Source organism: Carassius auratus, unplaced genomic scaffold (assembly GCF_003368295.1).
Source record: "Carassius auratus strain Wakin unplaced genomic scaffold, ASM336829v1 scaf_tig00214714_1_2670353, whole genome shotgun sequence".
NCBI classification, from domain to species: Eukaryota; Metazoa; Chordata; class Actinopteri; order Cypriniformes; family Cyprinidae; genus Carassius; species Carassius auratus.
In genome coordinates this window covers 2,137,115-2,157,301 of record NW_020527778.1, presented here as the reverse complement: position 1 = coordinate 2,157,301, position 20,187 = coordinate 2,137,115, and the positions used below count along the sequence as shown (strand labels likewise).

The 20,187-nt window shown below is 33.4% G+C and overlaps 1 protein-coding gene across 5 annotated transcripts in view; it reads right to left on the bottom strand.

Annotated features, from left to right (window-relative positions):
- Positions 1 to 281: 281 nt before the first annotated feature.
- asic1c (acid-sensing (proton-gated) ion channel 1c) overlaps positions 282 to 20,187 on the bottom strand; it is a 67,452-nt gene continuing 47,546 nt past the window's right edge. The window contains exons 1-12 of one of the 5 annotated variants that reach the window (XM_026258423.1): positions 16,741 to 17,519; positions 12,660 to 12,810; positions 11,710 to 11,837; positions 9,331 to 9,481; positions 8,707 to 8,763; positions 8,383 to 8,536; positions 8,167 to 8,258; positions 8,001 to 8,080; positions 7,844 to 7,915; positions 6,406 to 6,458; positions 6,194 to 6,229; positions 282 to 3,194 (exon numbers count right to left, since the gene is read on the bottom strand). In XM_026258423.1, coding sequence (XP_026114208.1) covers positions 3,116 to 3,194; positions 6,194 to 6,229; positions 6,406 to 6,458; positions 7,844 to 7,915; positions 8,001 to 8,080; positions 8,167 to 8,258; positions 8,383 to 8,536; positions 8,707 to 8,763; positions 9,331 to 9,481; positions 11,710 to 11,837; positions 12,660 to 12,810; positions 16,741 to 17,388 — 1,701 coding nt within the window. In that variant the 5' untranslated portion in view covers positions 17,389 to 17,519 and the 3' untranslated portion in view covers positions 282 to 3,115. Of the gene's footprint in view, positions 3,195 to 6,193; positions 6,230 to 6,405; positions 6,459 to 7,641; positions 7,794 to 7,828; positions 7,916 to 8,000; positions 8,081 to 8,166; positions 8,259 to 8,382; positions 8,537 to 8,706; positions 8,764 to 9,330; positions 9,482 to 11,709; positions 11,838 to 12,659; positions 12,811 to 16,740; positions 17,520 to 20,187 lie in introns of those variants that run through there. The other 4 variants (XM_026258424.1, XM_026258426.1, XM_026258425.1 and 1 more) reach the window with 4 other exon arrangements.

The following is a 20,187-nucleotide window of genomic DNA, read 5'->3' as shown; positions in this document are numbered from 1 at the left end:
TAGAACTAAGAACCAAGAGAAAACATTACTGTCTCCAGCCACGAGAGGGCGTTACATCTATGTTTACAGTGTAGACTACAGGAGCAGCATAGAGCGCCCTCTGGCGGCTGGAAACGGTAATGTGAACTCTTGGTTCATGTCAAATTAAATTTGATAAATAAGTCGCAGGATCAGCCAAACTATGAAAAAAAGTGCGACTTATAGTGCGGAAAATACGGTAAGAATATTTTTAATTGGAATTTTAGTTTTAATTTTACGTTTATTTTAGTAATTTTGTTAAAAGATTTATTCATTAAAATAAAAATACAAAAATTACAAGATTTATTCATTAAAACATTTTGGTAATTGGAGCAAAGCTCAAATATATATATGTATGTGTGTGTGTATATATAAAGGCTTCCATAGACTAGTGGAGTGATCGACTACTTCAACCACTAGTCGCCGCTGTAGGAAACAATCGACTATTCGAGCATGACAGAGATTGCAAGGACACTTGAATTTTAGGATCACAATACTTTGTGTAGCTATTAATTTCTATGACTTTATCTATGTTGCATGTAAAATTTTAATATGTATGTAATATATATGTTTTATATATATATATTTTATAGGCACATGACTAGGACAACAAAACATCTACATATAATTGGACAAAAGCAGCACTGGATTACATACAGAATCAACAGACAGACAACATGTTAAGAGATGGTTAAATATATTGTTTATTATACTGGATCATTTACATGTCACAACTCTCTGTTTTAAAATTGTGATATCTGTACTAGAAATCCCATTGTAGTTTATATAAAACAATACAATAATACATTAGCTGAGTGCAGAAAACATAAATGAAGATGATATCTTGCCTTTTACCATATTGCAATGTACTGTAGTGAAGCTGACGTGCCCCAAAACGTACCTGGACACTCAAAAATACCACTGCATTATAACTAAATAGATTTTTCCAAGCTATTTATAATACTGAGGATTTTTGTAGTTCATCACACGAATGATGATCCATTGTCTTCATGTTGTGCAATATATCTGTTACCATTTGACACCTAACAACCTCAGTTTGTGAAATGTTTTGCTTTGAAAGTGTGCTTGTGCTATGTTTCTTTCAAATGAATGCCGCTTGGTTTGATCATTTTTATCTAAAGCAAAGACTTTCAGACATTTTTTTTAAATGAACAGTTCACCCAGAAATTAAAATTTGCCATTCAAGATACAGATGAGATTTTTTGTTTTGTTTTGTTTTAGATCAGATTTTGAGAAATTTAGCATTACATCACTTGATCGCCAATAGATCCTCTGTAGTGAATGGGTGCCGCCAGAATGAGAGTTCAACAGCTGATAAAAACATCACCATAATCTACAGTCCATCAATTAACATCCTGTGAAATGAAATGCTGCATGTTTGTAAAAAACACATACATCATAATGATGTTCTAACTTGAAACCAAAATACGAGTTCATAATCATAATTCATAATCAAGATCATTGCTCCAGTTGTCAAGTTGTCAAGTTCAAGTCCATCTCCTGTTGTCTCACCAACATGTTTTTGGACTGTTTTCACTTGTTACGGTGCTTGATCTATGCATATTTCTCTCCTAAATCAGACAGGCAACTTTTTCACTGGAGAAAGCAATATTAAACTCATATTTTGGCTGGAAGCAACTGTTTGAAGCAATGTTTTTATCAGCTGTTTGGTCTCTCATTCTGACGGCACCCATTCACTGCAGAGGATCCATTGGTGAGCAAGTGATTGAATGCTTCATTTCTTCAAATCTGTTCTGATGAAGGAAAAAACTCATTTTAGGTTAACTTTTACTTTTAAGTGTCCAGATACTTTTTGGGCTATATATATATAAACATGTATATATGAGCAGTTCATGCTAGAAGAAGGAATACACCTGTAACTTCAAGGTAGACCCCCAAAACATAAAATAATCAAAATCAAACAGTTTTCGAGTAATGTGTCTAGTTTTTCAACTGTATCATCTAAAATAATTGAATATTTCCTAGTGGATGTGGAACTGTGGTCTATTTTTAATGTTCATTATAATTAATGCAAGCATGAAACTCGTCAAGTCAAGAGCTTTTCAGCGACTGATGATTTGACTTTAACATCAACACATCGCATACAGTCTTTGCCACTAATGAAATAACTCTCGGAGGAGACAATCTGATGAATGGATTCACATGTGGGATTGGATAAGTGAAACTTATGAATATTACACATATAATGCATCATTCAATAACATCCCATCTCATCACAGCCTAGTGGATGGAAATCAAAATAAATAAGAGTAACATCAGCGCGTTGGAATAAAACGACATGAAAAGCAAATTGCTGGTAACTCAGGTGGCTTCTGTTTACCTGACAGCTAATAATTAAGACTTGAAGGTAATATACGGTAACATTAACACATTATGCATATTATTGCACTTATATAAACAAAATATGAACAGAGACAAACATTTTAAATGATTACATATTTTCGAGTACTATCGCAGGGCTGAGTTCAGTCAAAACGTGGTTAAAGCTCACATGGTTTTTGTACAAAAGAAATGCCAAAATAGATTTAAACCTCGGCCAAACCGACTGTATCTATAACAATTTTTGTGCAAATATTATTTTTCAGATTTGTTTAAGGCGGCTTGATCTAATTAGGCCCACAGTGTTTGTACAGGATTCAGAAAAGCACAGAGAAAAAAAAAAATAATACTCTCTTGGAAATACTGAAATAATCTCTATGAAATACCGTCACAGTATTTGTTCATTTGAAATCACCTGAAAAGAAATAGCATGAAATCTACCAGGATTTTCCACAATGTCAAAAACAAAACAAAACAAAAAACAGTGGCTGTGATGTTAATAAAACCTGAGTTTGGTTTCGGAAGTGTTGCCTATTTGTACTTGATGATGATATACTGATTCTAATCAGGTGTTTTTTGTTTCGTTTTTTAACTATTTAACATGTACATTTTCGTGGACTTACACTTCTTTTGGAGTCTATTTGATATATATTTCACAGTTTTCCGTCATATCCCAAACCGTCCCTTTGTGGTCCCGTCGCCTGTTGTCATCAACAAGCGAATTCCTCGAAGTTGCCTATAGCCGGGTGACTAGGTAGCACGTTCGGCGCGAATCCGAGACTGTCCGAGTGACTCCGGAGTGTGTCACATGTGCTCTGAAAGAGAGGAAACAGAAGATTTCGAGGGATGGGAGGGATACGAGAAGATCAGATGAGGGGTTGAGATGAATTCACGTCAGTGACACCCATTTATAACAATGGAAATAAGTAAATAAACAAGGGGTGTGAATAAAACGTGGCAGAAAACAGAACATCAGTAATGAAGAATGCATGTCATATTTGAACAAAAGGAGGACGAATTTATGGATAAAGTGGTATGGATGGAGGGGAGTGGGGAAGGAAGAAGTTTTCTTAGTTTGGTTTCTATAGCTCTGGAAATCTACCGGCGAACTTTGCAATCACAACTCAGCAGGATGCATAGAAATAATTCAGTGTCATTCAACTGAACCGTGTGTGTGTGTGTGTGTGTGTGTGTGTGTGTGTGTGTGTGTGTGTGTCATAGTCATACTCATAACAGAGATGCATCTAGTGATGTTACTGGACACAGATCTCATCACAGTGAAACAATGGAAGCCAGTTCAGCCTTTCAGACTCAAATTTTGATCAAACAGAATAAACTCTGGATTTATCTTCCCCATTAAATTTATAGTAAAGACATAAAATCATTTCTTATATACTTTTATAAACTTATATTCTTATATAAACATACATATATATATAAACATATATATATATATATATATATATATATATATATATATATATATATATATATATATATATACAGTAATATATATACAGTAATATATATACAGTATATACACACAACACAGTAGGAATCATCTTCCTATTGATTGCCACATAATAAATGTAAATAATTTTTTTGTTTGTAAAGGCAAGAAATATAATAGAATAAAATAAATACAGCTTGTATATTTGTACATTGTGAATAAAAAATAAAATGCAACTTGTATATTTTTATATGAATTAAATTAAATGCAGCTTGTATATTTGTTAAAGCACTTCTGTTAATTATAACAGAATTATAATTTAGTATTTAGTACTTAAACTTTAACTGGATCTTCAATTAAAAAAAAAAATTATACAACTTTATACTTTGTATAAACAAATCAATAAAACCGTGTCATTTAAAGTTAGTGCAACAGTGTTTCACTGTAAGTGCACGCTTGCTTTAATGAAATGAAGGATGAACTGAAATGATCTGTGGTTATTAAAAGCATATCACATATGCAAAAAAAAGAGGTTCACTTGTTTTGAAACTGCAATACCCTGGATTTCGACTGCTAAAAATTATATGATAAAAAAAAGATAAAAACAGTGTAGCAGTAATTTCTCTGACAAGTGGGCTTGTTTTTCATATTTCATAAGCCGAGTCTTGTAGACAGATTTATGAAAGGTGTCGTTGGGTGGAAATAATTACTCTGTCTGAAATAAACCTCTGAAGCTCGTCTCCTCTTCACTTAACATTTCCTATAGCATCCTATAACACTGCTTTGTTTATGACGAACATATTCAGATTAGTTCTTGGATTACAGTCTAATATATAATGAATACACACAAATTAATTTCATGTATGTTAAAAATTCATGCAATGAGCCGTATTTACGCATCAAGAGCTTGATAAATGGGAACTTTCTCTTATAAGACGTCCTTTTCCATCACATTACTACCTTGATCATCATTCATCTGTCTGACAGACATCATCAAGTCCTTCAAAATAACACAAGCTTCAACCAAAATATACATCATCTAAATCTTGCCCTAATAATGCCCTGGTGTCGTCACTATAGAATACATGAAGCGGAGAACCAGAAGTCCTTGTCAGCAGGAATCATTTCATCAACAGGCAAAAACATACCAGATATGGTTCTTCACTTATCAACAAAACACTCCAAACTTACAACTGCTTAAGTAGTTTCCATACCATATCTTTACTAGGCTGGAAACATTTCTGTAGTTAATGATATAAGCCTGAGAAAACCTGTATAATTGTGCAAATATTTGAGAAACCTTAACTGAAAAACTTACTCTCACTTTTTTTTTCTTCTTTCTTCTGCAATCGTTTTTGCAGCACATTATATATATATATATATATATATATATATATATATATATATATATATATATATATATATATATATATATATATATATACTGTTCAAAAGTTTGGAGTTTGTAAATTTTTATATATTCATTTATTTTTATGTTTCTGAAACAAGACTCTTCTGCTCACCAAAGTTGCAATAATATTTGATCAAATATACAGCATAAACAGTAAAATTGTGAGAAAAAATTATATTTAAAAATATTTTTTCTATTTGAATTTATTGTAAAATGTGATTTATTGCTGTGATCAAAGCTCAATTTTCATCAGTCTTCAGTGTCACATGATCCTTCAGAAATCACTCTAATATGCTGATTTACTGCTTAAGAAACATTTATTATTATTTTTAATGTTGACAACAGTTGTGCTGCTTAATATTTTTGTGGGAACTGAGAAGATTTTTTGATAAAATACAAATTTAAAGAGAACAAATATATTTGTATAACACTTTTGACTGATGTATTAATTTTGTATTTTATTTTCATATTTTACATGTCATTTTAATATTGGTTATTTCACTGACCCCAGATTTTTGAAGGGTATAGTAACTATGATACAAAAAATATCAGCCCGATCTCACGGCAATTCATACATATTTTACGAGGTGTCTAATTCGGACGACCATACTCGTGCAAATTCATACGATTTTTGCCAAATCGTATGTATATTTTACGAGTTGCACAATTCTTATGAATTTGTACGAATGACCTACACCTATCCCCGACCCTAAACCTAACCGTCACTGGGGTTTTAGAAAAATCGTAGAAAATCGTATGAGTGAGGTCGTACAAAATCGTACAAATAAGTCACCTCGTAAAATACGTACGAATTGGTTATAATAGCATTGATAGCATTGAGAAATAAACATTTGTTGTTAAACAGCAACATTTTTGGAAAAAGGAATCAAAACATGTTGGGAGGAAAACCGAAAGAAAGAAAAAGCAAATGAAAGCTACAGGTGTCGTTTTACCTGGACTTCTGCAAAACATCATCTCCATCTTGAAAGCTACAGGGTTTTGAGAAAGGGATCTTAGAATGTGTAACAATGACATTTGTGCATGTCTAGAACTACTGACATTAAATGTCACGAAGGGAAAAGACTCGAAATGATGTGAATAATGCAGGGATTTTACAGAAGGACAGAATGAAATTTTTCTGGTATATTCTTAATGGCGGCGCTACCTGGGGACATGGTTAGGCGTGACACCAGGGCTGGTGGGATTCTCGGGGAAATCCTGAAATAAACACGATGGAAAGAGATGAAGATGACCAAACCCAGGCTGAGGCCAATTCACTTCCAACTGACTGTATTGTTAATATGAAACTAAGACATATGTCATTAAATAAATATATTTACCAATTAAATATATTTGACCAGGTGTCATTACATTTCTATAAATACATATTTGAAATATTTTGCATTTATTTGATTTGAAAATGAATTGACCCTTCACCAGATTTATGACAAAATAATCCCGCGCTGAAAAGAGCAATGGTCCAACTGTTTAAAATCATGTTGTTTCTTTAAAAATATGCATTTTACATATATTATTTAAAGTTAAACATGTAATCCAATTATTTGAATGGTTGCTAATAACGTCAAAACATAATATAAAACAATAAAACAGCATCTGCCATGATTTCAAAATCACGAGCATACTTTATAATGGAAAACACTTTGAATACCAAACCTAAACTAACTTCATGTTAATTCTAAAGTCATGTTAATGTTTGGTCAGTCTGTCCTGGTGCATGCTGGGAAGGCATAAACGATGGATTGTTGTGTCTGCTATGGTATGATAATGGTGAATGACACTGATGTTGTGCTACAGTATTTCAATGTCCTGTCATATTGCTCGTATAAAAATGAGCGTTCGGTCATCATTTACTCAACAGCTCTTTATCATACAATGGCAACACGGCTGTCAAGTTTCAAAAACAAGCTAAAATCACCAAAAAGAGTCCTTCAGAAGCCACAGTAGCAGTGCTTTTAGGTGGATTTTTGTCCTCTAGAAGAGCTTGACTGACAGCCTCTGATGGTTATAGGCTTTGACACAGAGCATCCTCTTTTGTTTTCCATGGAAAGGATAAAGGAAGTCAAAATAGTTTGATATGAGGATGACTAAACGATGTGAAATAATCTCAATCCCAGTCCTTTCTCATCAACTAATATACTATTTAAAATAGATCAAATGTTCCAAAATTAAAGTATTAAATATAACCCATGTATAGCCTCCAATGCCATAGGCATGATCTGAAGGACAGAGAGAAAACATATATAAACTTTATTAGCTTGGGCTGTGCATATTAATTGGGTGACATGAGGTTCTAATTGATTTTCAGCGATGAACATGCTTAATATTTCTAAAACGTACCCATTTCTGGTTTTGATATTTGCCCTTACTCAAATATAAGCCCTTTTTTTTTTTTTTTTGTGGAAAGGCCATCTTCATCAATCATTTCCCAGAATTTGAGCCAAAGACAAAAGGCAAGTAGATGCATGCAGCGCTCAAGAGAAAAAAAAAGAAAAAAGGAAATGATAAAAACATCAACACAAACCAAAAACATTTCTGTGACGATCTTTTTTGAGCATGCAGAGCAACACGGAGAGCACAATTACCAGATTGTCACTAGTGCTACGTTGTGGCCGTCTCTTACGTAGGAAAGGTCCCAGCACTTTGTCCTTAAAAACCTGCAACATTTATAAAATATTCTGTCAGCAAATTATTTGTAACCATGAGCACATTAAAGCAAAGAAAAAGGACAACGCAACAGACCTCATACAAATAATCGAATATCTCCAATATTGTCAAGACACTGGCTCCAATAAACAGACCCATCTGACCACCAATGTCACCTGAAAGAATATACAATATAATAAAAAATAAAATATATGAAAGCGGAAGGCATGGTGTAGAATTTGTGGATTTTCTGCGCACTTACCAAGTAATCCAGCCACTTCATATGCTTTCTTTTGTTCAATTTTCTCATAGTTCAGAGCTTCAAAAAAGATATCCAACACCAATATGTTGTCCCTGTAAGATTAAATGCATGGCTAACGGCTGTTCAGATGAACTTTCCAGGACATAAATAAAAAACAACACAATAAATCAAATCGAATTCAGTGTGTAGTTAATATGAATTATAATGTAAACTCACCCAATATACTGTTCAGTTTTGTTGAACTTCTTGGCGAGATATTTGGCCGAAGCCTTGCTGGGTATTTTCACCATGGACAGCTCTTTACCGTATCGAGTCATGTTGCACGGCGTTTCGCAAACGCAGTAATCGTTGTCCTTCTCCACTAGAAAATCTGTCAATTATTGTTTTTATTATTATTACAGTTATTAAAAAGAACATTATTACAATTAGATTATTTTATAAAATCTGCAAAGGTCTGACATGACTTATACACATTATTTAATAGAGACAGAAATACATAGTATAATGAAAATACACAAATTAGTCCATATGTCCTCTTACCTAAAGCTGGATCAGCACAGTCTTTGTACTGTTCAGGTGTGCAGACGGTGGAAGTGCCTGTGATAGAAAGCAAATAAAATAAAAAAATGTTAAAAAAATGGCAAAATATTGTTCAAATTGCTAATCATCTGTAAAAATTACATAAAATAATTTAAATAAAAAAACTCTACATCCAAAATATTTTATGAAAAAAGAAAATAAATAATAATAATAATAATAATAATAATAATAATAAATAAGTTAAGAAATAAGTTAAGTTAATAATAATAATAATAATAATAATAATAAATAAGTTAAGAAATAAAAAAATAAAAAAAGGCAAAATATTGTTCAAATTGCTAATCATCTGTAAAAAAAATAATAAAATAAAATAATTTAAATAAAAAAAACTCTACATCCAAAATATTTTATGAGAAAAATACAAAAAAGTTAAGAAATCTGCACATTCAAAAATATATCAAAGAAATTTAAAAGTTGGTAATATGGGCGCTGAAATGAAAATGCATTGTTTTTGTAATCTATATAAATCTACATAAGCATCTTGTTTCCTTCTACTGTGGATTATTGTTTCAATGCTTAAGCAGTAAAGGTCTGGGTCTGTCTGGTAATGTGCCGTCTCCACACCTGGCATATGCACCATTCTGCAGTTGCAGTTTTCTAGCAGGTAGCGGGTCTCACAGTCGATGCGACAGGCCGTGATGCTGTAAGTGGAGAAGTATTCAGAGTCCATCGGTTCAGATCTGCAGTCGCCCCACGGTGGAGGAAGATACTGGAGCTAGAACATAAAGTTTTATTCATTACTGGCAGGATAAAGCTATTCAATGACAAATCAAAACACACTGAGACGCAATCAAAGGACTAACAGCAGAGGACATCAGCTGAATATAATAAAACCCACACTGCAATCAGCCACTTTTCACAATCTACAAAAGCATCTGGGTTTTGAATGCAAAATTGCATAGAAAGAACATGATGGAAATCAGTGAAACTTAAGGAAAATATTAACTCTTTGCTTGGTTACTGTTTCTAAACAAGAAATGAATGCTGTTATATGCACAGTATATATATATATATATATATATATATATATATATATATATTATATATATATATATATATATATCAGTTTATGTCTGCAGCATTAAATAACTAGACATTTAAAACAATTTATGTAGTTAAATTAAATGATACAATAAGTAAATCTTTTTTTTAAATTGAAAAATAAATAGATCTTTAAAACAGTTAAACATATAGCTAAATAAAACAACTAAATAATAAATTAATAAAATCACCTGAAAAAGGAAAAGCCTCATTTAAATGTGATCACACTCTTAGTTACTATCAACACTGCAATGATCATAATTAATATGCAAATGAGAATTTTTAGGGGATAATTTCCATAAAAAGATACAAACACGGATCCACTAGAAAATAGAAAAACAGTTGCTGAGGCAGGATTGGTCAATAACGTAATAAAGGCGGGGCTTCGTAACAGTTCAGTTACTGGAAGCAACATTACTGCTCATTTCTTAAGTCATTAAAATTATATTATTCTCTTATTATTAAATTTAAGAGCCTTTTAATAAGAATAGTATAAAAAAAATAATTGGATTTTATATCATTTTGCATATCTAATGGCACCAGAAAAAGAGATTATACTCCCATTAAATTAAGTCGCTTTTTGAAGTTGACTGCAAAAAGCATCACATAACAGAGAGTTTATGATGGATTCTGAGTGCTTTGAAGTTAAAAATGAAGAGGAAGTAGAAAATGAAGGTCAGTAAATTGAAAGCAAGATTAGGAGCCCCCAGTTGCCTTTAGCACTTGATTATTTCAGCTAATTGATCTATTGCTAAGTCCATGAATGAAGACATATTGATCTTGGCCGTGAGAGCTGCTTTTGCCTTTGATCCAGTGAAGCCTGTAAACGAGCGCTTTTCCTGACCTCCTGCCAATTAATGTTCCCTAGAAACTGAATTAGATACTCATGAGGAGTCACATGACCTCAGTGCACACAACCATGCATAGAAATAAACACTGCTTGCACGGCTGTGATTAACTCAATAACAGAAACACTGCAGAGGACTAGGAGGATATAAATGAAATAAATAAAACAAGACATTAACAATTGTTTATTCAATTTGTGTTTGAAAATGTCATAGAATGAAATGAGTTTTAAATGTCTATTTAATTAAATTAAATTAAATAGTAAAAAACACCTTGAAAAATTTAATTAATTAATAATTTTGAAATGCACCTTGTAATACACAAATAAATTAAAATTTAATTAAATTAAATTTATGCATTTAGTAGACGCTTTTATCCAAAGTGACTTACAGTGCATTCAGGCTATCAATTTTTACATATCATGTGTTCCCGGGGAATCGAACCCACAACCTTGCGCTTGCTTGCTAGCGCAGTGCTCTACCAGTTGAGCTACAGGAACACTATACAATACAATAACACTTATACAAAATAGAAATGAATAAAACACTTTTTAAATGTGCAAATATTACTTAAAACAATGAATGAATAAATAATTTTTAAATGCACCCTGTAATTCACAAATAAAAATTGATAAATCACTTTTTAAATGCACAAAATACCATACATATTTAAAAGTTGTTTACATGTTTAACAAAAAGTAGACATTTAAAATGGTTTATTTAAAAATGTATTTTTCAACTAAAAATAAAATAATAATAGTAAATGAATACATTTTAAATGCACCTTTTAAACCATTTAAACATTGCAATTATTATAATTATCCATTATTATTATATCTCCACTGTCACTTTACTCCACAGAAGTTTGTATGCATTCAAGTTGCATACATTTATTACGATCAATATTAAAACCTTTTGTGTTTCTTAATATTATGAGCAAAAATAACATGTCTATTTCTCTCCAGGTTTAAAGAGATGATAGTGTGGATGGAGAATAAGCAGGGCAGCTAAAATAAGATGAACATGTGATAAATGCGATATGTTTAGCATTAGGTACCAGTTGTTGCTGACAAGACACAAAAGTTTGAAAACCAGGGGCCACACCAAATCCCAGCTGATCTATGAAGGGCGGCTCATCCTGGCTGTGGATCTGAACTTTGATGCCCGCCTCGTACGAGGTTTCATCTGCGGGGAGACAATAAACCAGATTATTTACAGAGTCTGAGATTTGATGTCTACTGCCTCGAGGCATATATCTATATATATAATATATAATGAGTTTATAATGAACTTTATAATTACTTTATCCAGAATGCCAATCCATGTTTTGCTACTAGATGTAAAAAGCCTGCTCTAGAGCCATTAAAATGACTAAGATTAATAGGTTATAAATACTTAATCTTCACTAGCATACAAGTACATCAATTCTGAGCACTGACCGCATGTCATCTATAGTTGATTAAACTGCACTTTGATACTCATTACTCTTTGTTTCATATTTATTTTCTGTGCATGATTAAATCGTAGCATGCCACAGAAAATAAACGGGGCGTCTGACGCAGCAGTAATAGGGCAGGTGTACTCAGTAAAAAATGACCAAAAAAACAAAACAAAGACTTAACCTTGTTATCTCCATCTCTTAATGTTCTTCCACAAGTGAAATCATTTTGGGGCGAGCACTTATGGGTGTATTATGCTAATGAGCAATGCTGCATATCAGATGCATCTTGTCTTTTTGAAAGCATAATACTTTTTGGAACATAATTCAATGCACTGGTTTTGTCTTATTTAAAATGTGGCAGCATTTCAAGCCTGGAGGGATGCATATTGTCATGAGGTTTCATTTAATACATCATGTTTGGATATTATGCAACTTTCTGTCTGAAACTTCTGAATTGAAACAATTATTGAAGAAACATGTCAGTAATATGAATGAAATGGTGGCTGTTCATCAGTAAATAAATGATGAGAAACACATCACTGATGTCTTTTTTAAGTATTGATTACCTGTGTCACCCCAAACCGGTAAGTACTCATCCTGTTGAATGTCCAGCATGATTTCCAGCCCATTTCCTGTTCCGCCTTTTAAAGTTGTCAACAAGGGGTTTCCATCCAGACCAGAGTTGAACGTGTAACATTTCCCATATCTTGTGTAAATCTGTGGGTGGACAAACCATAAAAAAATAAATATAAAAATACCCCCCAAAAATTATACTATAAATATATAACAGAAATTATATATTTATAGCAATATCCAATGGTATTTACATGTTAATCCTATACTGTATAATACTTTTCAAAAGTTTGAGGTTGGATTTTTATTTTTTTTGATAGAAATGAATACTTTTGACACATTTATAAAAAAAAAAAAAAAATTATTCCACAAAATTATATGAACTGTTTTCAACATAATATAATCATAATATATAATGGACAAATCAGTATATTAGAATGATTTCTGAAGGATCGTGTGATGTAATGATGCTAAAAATACAGGAATAAATTACATTTTAAAATATTTTCAAATATTAAACAGCCATTTTAAACTGTACTCAATATTTTACTATATTACCGTTTCTACTGTTTTTCTGAACAAATAAATGCATCTTCCTGATCCCTAATCAACTGAGATGATTTGCTGATCACAATTCCTCACATATTCAGAGCAAGAAAAATGATGAGATGACCTCTCGGTTGATGTCGACACACTTTCACTTTAAGGAAATCCAACGCTATCTCATGACCAATTTGTACGTATTTTACGAGTGGGCTTATTCGTACGAATTTGTACGACCTCACTCAAAATTGTGCGATTTTATACGATTTGTCTAAACCCCAGTGACGGTTAGATTTAGGGGCGGGGTTAGGTGTAGGTCATTCGTACAAATTAATACAAACTGTGCAATTCGTAAAATATGTACGATTTTGCAAAAATCGTATGAATTTGTACGAGTGTGGTCGTATGAATTCGTACGAATAAGCCACCTTGTGAAAAATGTACGAATTGCCGTGAGATCGGGTTGGGAAATCCAATTAACTGACAGCAATTTAAAGAACAGGTTTCATCTCTTTTGTAGATAATAGCTGCTTAAATCTGCTGGTCCTGACAGTGTTTTGACAGTGATGTAGGTAGAGACACCGGTAACAGTGTTCAGTCATGGTTTCCTGACCCCGCTGTGACACTAATGAGTGGGAGATCTTCAGGCTCCAGGGTTTCGACAAGGACTGTCTCCCACTCACTGCTCAGGAAACAAGCTCAAAATACTCCAACAAGGTACAGCTACATTCTGCCTACTTCATCCCTGTGGGCTCTAAGGCGTTTCAGCAAGAGAATGATGAATAAAAGCAGGATAATGAAGGGCAAACACAGCGGCTGAAGATAAAGAACACCTGACGTTACTGAAAGATGATGTGATTCAGTGGTTCAGGGTTAAAACAGGTTCTCTTATCTAAATGTACACAGATTACAAGTAAGCCATTCTAATGTTTTCATTTAAAAGAACGGACTAATAATCACATACAAACACAAATGATTTATTATTATTATTGTAATTATTATATTATTAGTAGTATTATTTGCTTCACTAAAGAGTGTTTTTTAGACTTGAGTGCTTCAGTATGCTTGAGTTTTCGATGAGCTGAGAGATAACAGAAAATCCATTTGATGTGTGTGTGTGCTCGTGTTTTGGTGATATATCAGGACAAAACTCTGTATAATGACATGGGTATGACACAGGTATTAGAAGGAGAGGGTGACTTAAGAGGACCTAACCCATGTCCCCATTTTTCAAAACGCTTATAAATCATACAGAATGAGTTTTTTTGAGAAAGTAAAAATGCACAAAGTTACCTGTGAGGGTTAGGGTTAGGTGTAGGGTTGGTGTAGGGCCATAGAATATACAGTTTGTACAGAATAAAAACCATTACTCCTATGGGATCTCCCCACTTTTCTCAAAAACAAATGTGTGTGTGTGTGTGTGTGTGTGTTCAAGACAAGTGTGAGATGGAAATGTTATTTTAGTTTCTTAGACGTCCTGGCTTCTTAGAAAATGATTTGCATCAAGTTCTTAGAAAATCATCTAGAGGATATATTTGGACATCTTAAATGGACATATTTTAAGTTTTAAGTTTTCAAGTGATGTATAATTTCTGATGTTGCTGTTGCATTCTTATCAAGCGTCTGACGAGTGATGTGAGGTTGAGGTTGATTATCTTAAAATCTCAATTTACATGAAGTGCTTCAAGCTAAAATGAACCGTTGTCGTCAGCACATCGCTGCATCACAGAGAATTGGTGTTCGCCATGTCGAGTTCACGGTTTACCAAAATGCACCAAACGAGCACAATGTTTCTGAACAATAGTGGAAGCCAATCTCTCTTCCTTGTTTCCCAAGTAATTAACGAAGCTCGCGCCGCACCAGGCGAAAACTCATTTAGACTGATGATTCAGAGCTTTGTGCATATGTAATCTACAAGTGAGAGTGGATTCGTTGAAAGCAGTCATGTTGATTTCACATCAGATTTTAGCTATGCGTACAATTTCATATGGTTAAACACTGGAAAGGATTTTGGAATTATGAGAGGGAGATTGGTTTTCTATCGGATAATGGAGAACAAGGATCAAGATATTGAGCAAGGGAGTTTAGCTGGAGGCAGGTTTTAAACACATCTGTGCAAAGCACCCTCAGCTGTTAAATAATTCATGTGTCTTCTACCCAGAAATACAGTACAGTGCAGTTTCTGTACTAGTAGATGTTACTGAGGTTTTTAGCCTCAGGATTTCTGTGAACAGTCTTCTATATCTGCCATACGTCTCCACAAAAGAAAAGAAAACATAAAAAAAAAAAAAAATATATATATATATATATATATATATATATATATATATATATATATATATATATATATATATGTGTGTATATATATATATATATGTATATATGTATATATATGTGTGTATATATATATATGTATATATATATATATATATATATATGTGTGTATATATATATATATGTATATATATATATATATATATATATATATATATATATATATATATATATATATATATATATATATATATATATATATATATATATACAAATGCAGCCTTCAGTTTTGCAAATAAATTATTGGAAGTGAACATTTTACTTATTAAAAAAAACAGGGCAATTATTAAAAACGCAAAAAAAAAAAACTCATTCTTGTTATGATGCAAAAAATAAATAAATAAAAATAACAAATGTATATTAGAAAAATACATAATTCATATTACATAATATTATAAATGTTACATATTTTAATTTCAAATACAAAAATGTTATATTACTTTATTCATATAATTTAATATATATATATATATATTATATTTATTTATGTATATTTATACAAAACAGTAATGTTAAATATAATGCATTTAATTTACGGTTAGATTTACTTCTTTAATTGTTTTTAATTTATAAAAAATAATGAGAATCTGCTGCCATTGAGAGAAATAAGAATTACATGGAAGTGAAGTGAGAAGCTTCACAATTTTTTTAAACCTAGTATTTTTTCATGCATATTATATATATATATATATATATATATATATATATATATATATATATATATATATATATATATATATATATATATATATATAATTAGAATTTAATATATAATTATTACAAATATTTTACCATTTAAATACATTTCAATAGTTATATTATACATATTTAAATTTCTATATTTATTTTCTTCCTCTTTGATTTTGAGGTGAATCTTTTGATTTTAAGATGCAGCCATCGACACATAAAACACGTAAATGCAGTGAAAATGGTTCTTGCGCTCTCATCTGATAGACTCTGAGCTGATAAAATGGGAAACACTCTCATTTCTAATCCAATTTATCACCTTGCCCTGTGCTTTTCTCAGGCATTCGTAGAAACAAAACAAAAGCCCCTCAGCTGATTTTATTCAGGTAGTCTGATTAATTGCTTTAAGAGCTTTTAATTTCAACTTTACTGGCTTATCCCGTGCAACGAATGCTAAATCCAAATGTGTCATCTGAACTGTTGATCAAGGTGAAAGTGCTGTTTACATACAGGGGTGAAGTTCTTGTGAGTGCAGTTTTCTCCCCGGAATCTGCAGTCCAGCAGCATGTCTTCTAATTGGTGGCCCAGCCTGTCAATCATCTCTGTGGTGTTGTGCTGGTGGTCAGGAGGCGGGCTGTAGTTGGAGAAGTCCAGAAGGTGTAGCATCCTCTCGCGGTGTCGACTGAGTTTGAGCATGGAAACGCTCTGACGGTTGACCGTGTGGTTCAGGTGCATGATGTCCATCCAGTAGCCGCTGTGGTAGAGGTCAGCTTTGGTGAGGCTGGATACGCGGAGGAGGTTCTGGTTGCAGAAAGTAATGGCTGGAAACGTCATGTTGTGAGACCAAACCATGTAGATCTTGGTCACGGCCGGGTAGGAAAGAAGATACAGGATTCGATTCCTCGACCATGTGAAGAGGAGCCCCAAGCAGACAAAAATAGCCAAGAGCCAAAACAAGTGTTGGCTTTTAGATTTGTGTGGTGAGAATGCATGCTTTAGCCCGTGGACTTTTGTTCTAAGAACAAACGCGGCCGTTGCATCCTTAACGCTGTGGGTTAAAGTCATTCTGAGTCTTTGCCGGCTGGCGCTTCTCTTGGCATCATCCATCAGAGAGTCTTTGTTTATTGCCTCCTGATTGGACGCAGACAAATCCTCCATAGTGTTGTTAAACTCTGAACCTTGGCTGCAAAGTTTCAAGATGCATCATGCATTTGGTCTCGATGTAGAAACATGATCCCGAGGCTAATGATCACATTAATCAAATTAGTTTAATTCATTAAGCTTTAATATTTGGCACCATTGCCTGTCCATGCAAAGAAAAATTTAAAAAGGCAAGAAAACAAATAATAAAAGAGATTTGTACATTACCAAGCTGTGCTCCAACAAAGCTCATTAAGATAAATACAGCTAATTTCAGTCTCACTCACAACCTAGTTTCTCCAGGATCCTCAGGTTAATTTGTCTTGCAGAGAAGTTGCTCGAACCGATCAGATTGAGTTTTCTCTCCAATCCTTCACCTCTTCTCTCTTCTTCGCCTTCATTTTTTGGACAGAACAACTATGTGAGGCTGGCTGCAGATTCTTGTTGCGTTCCCGTTTGTGTGAGAGCGCCCAGCCCCTCCCGCTCGGCTCAAATTATTCTGTCAAAGGATTTGCAGAAGGCATATAGATCCATTTGTCCCTGCTTCTTGCCTTCCTCGATCGGGAAACCCAGAAGCTTACATGTTTTTTTGTATTAAAGAAAAAAAAAAGGCCAACTGAGAGCGCACAAGAGATCCCTGGAGGGTTTGTCATTTATCAGACCTGTTTGTTTTTTGGTCTTCGTTGATGCTTTGGGCACCTTTCACAGTTATTTATTTTATATTAATATCAACAGTCTTCTCATGGGACATATTAGTTTTATTAGTATAATATTTATTTCGTTATAATGGATTCAATCAACTCAAGTGAGGTCAGATGAACTGTTGTTTACTGGTTACGAATGACGCAAAACTGATAAAGTGGACAGGCAGCTGATCGTCCGTTTGACAAAATCCTGTAAACTGCTATTTTACTTCTGTATTATCGAATATTAAACTCTATATGTACAGTAGGGCCAAAAAGTCTGAGATCACATCAAATATCAGATTTTTAATTAATTTAATTTAAATGCTGAAACTGATGTAAATCTTTTCTCTCAAAATAGGATTAGAATACAAACTGTAATAAAAAAAAATGAATAATGTAAGAATTCAAGCGGTCTTAGACATTATCATGTACAATCCAGCATGTTTTCAGGATGATGCATTTAGTTAAACACACCAGGAAAGTATTTTCATATATTATCATCTGTAAAATCCCAGTTAAATCTCTGTTTATGCTTTCACTTTATTATTATTTTTTTTGCTCCATAACCTTCCTTGCCTTCCTGAAAGAAAACTGCCTATATAAAAAAAAACAATAATAATTTCAGGCATCGGTGACATTATCAGCTTCAGCTGAATGTGACTGACGTCATCAAAATAATACTCATCTGTCCATTAAGTTTGTCTTTAAAAACAACACAAGGGCATTCTGGAACATAAAATCACCTCTCTCTAACTATTTATCACTGCAAATCACTGTTTTCGAAGATTGTAGTCTGTCCTCGTTTGTCTGCCAATACGTCTGAGCATCCAATCCAGTTTATCATGCTCTTTTTTATCAACCACTGGACTCTCTGTTGAGCTGCATGAACAGGATTTCTGCAGGTTTTATGAAGGTAAATCAATCAATCAATCAATCAAACTTTATTTCTATAGCCCTTTACAGCAGCCACAAGGTGTCCAAAGTGCTTCACATGAGATACAAATAACACATCATTTGAACACAATATTCGAATAGAGTAGAAAAATACAATGTTACAATGTTACACCGCTACTGCGTATCAAATGCCAATTTAAACAAATACGTTTTAAGTTTAGTTTTAAAAAGTACAATGTCTGTTTCAGTGCGCATGTCAGGGGGGAGCGTGTTCCAAAGCTTAGGGCCAGCAACAGCAAAGGCCCTATCACCCCACTGTTTATGCTTCGACTTAGGGACCTGTAAAGTGCATTGATCAGAAGATCGCAAGCGCCGATTTTGTCCACCCAGAGTTAAAAGCTCAGACAAGTACTCAGGGGCTAGCCCATTTAGAGCTTTAAAAACAAACAATAAAATCTTAAAATCAATCCTAAAACGCACTGGAAGCCAGTGGAGAGTAGCTAAAACCGGAGTAATGTGTGCTCTTCTAGGAGTACTGGTTAAAAAGCGAGCAGCAGCATTTTGTACAAGTTGCAGACGGGAAAGAGATGTTTGACTCAGACCGACATAAAGAGCATTGCAATAATCAAGCCTTGAACTAATAAAGGCATGTAAAGCTTTTTCCAAATCGTGCCTTGTAAGAAAAGGCTTAACTTTACTAAGCAAACGAAGTTGGAAGAAGCTCATTTTTACTACATTGCTAATCTGTGTATCAAATTTCATGCTGCAATCGAAAGTCACGCCCAAATTCCTGACAGTTTGTTTGGCACATGGAGTCAAAGCTCCCAAACTTAAACTTGAATTTGCTGACATGCGTCTTGTATTGAAAACAATGCATTCAGTTTTATCTTCGTTTAAAGTAAGGAAATTGCGAGAAAGCCACAGCTTAATTTGATTAATGCAATTTTGCAAGCGGTTTAATGCGACACTGTCATTTGATTTTAAAGGCAGGTAAATCTGCAGATCATCTGCATAACAATGAAATGACAGATTATGCTTGTTTATTATAGCCCCTAGTGGCAACATATATAAAGAAAACAGGGTGGGGCCCAGAATTGAACCTTGGGGCACACCACAATAGAGGGGGGCGGACGATGATGAGCAATCTCCCATTGTAACAGCAAAACTCCTATTTGTTAAATATGACCTGAACCATTTAAGTGCGGAGCCTTGAATGCCTACACAATGCTCAAGACGT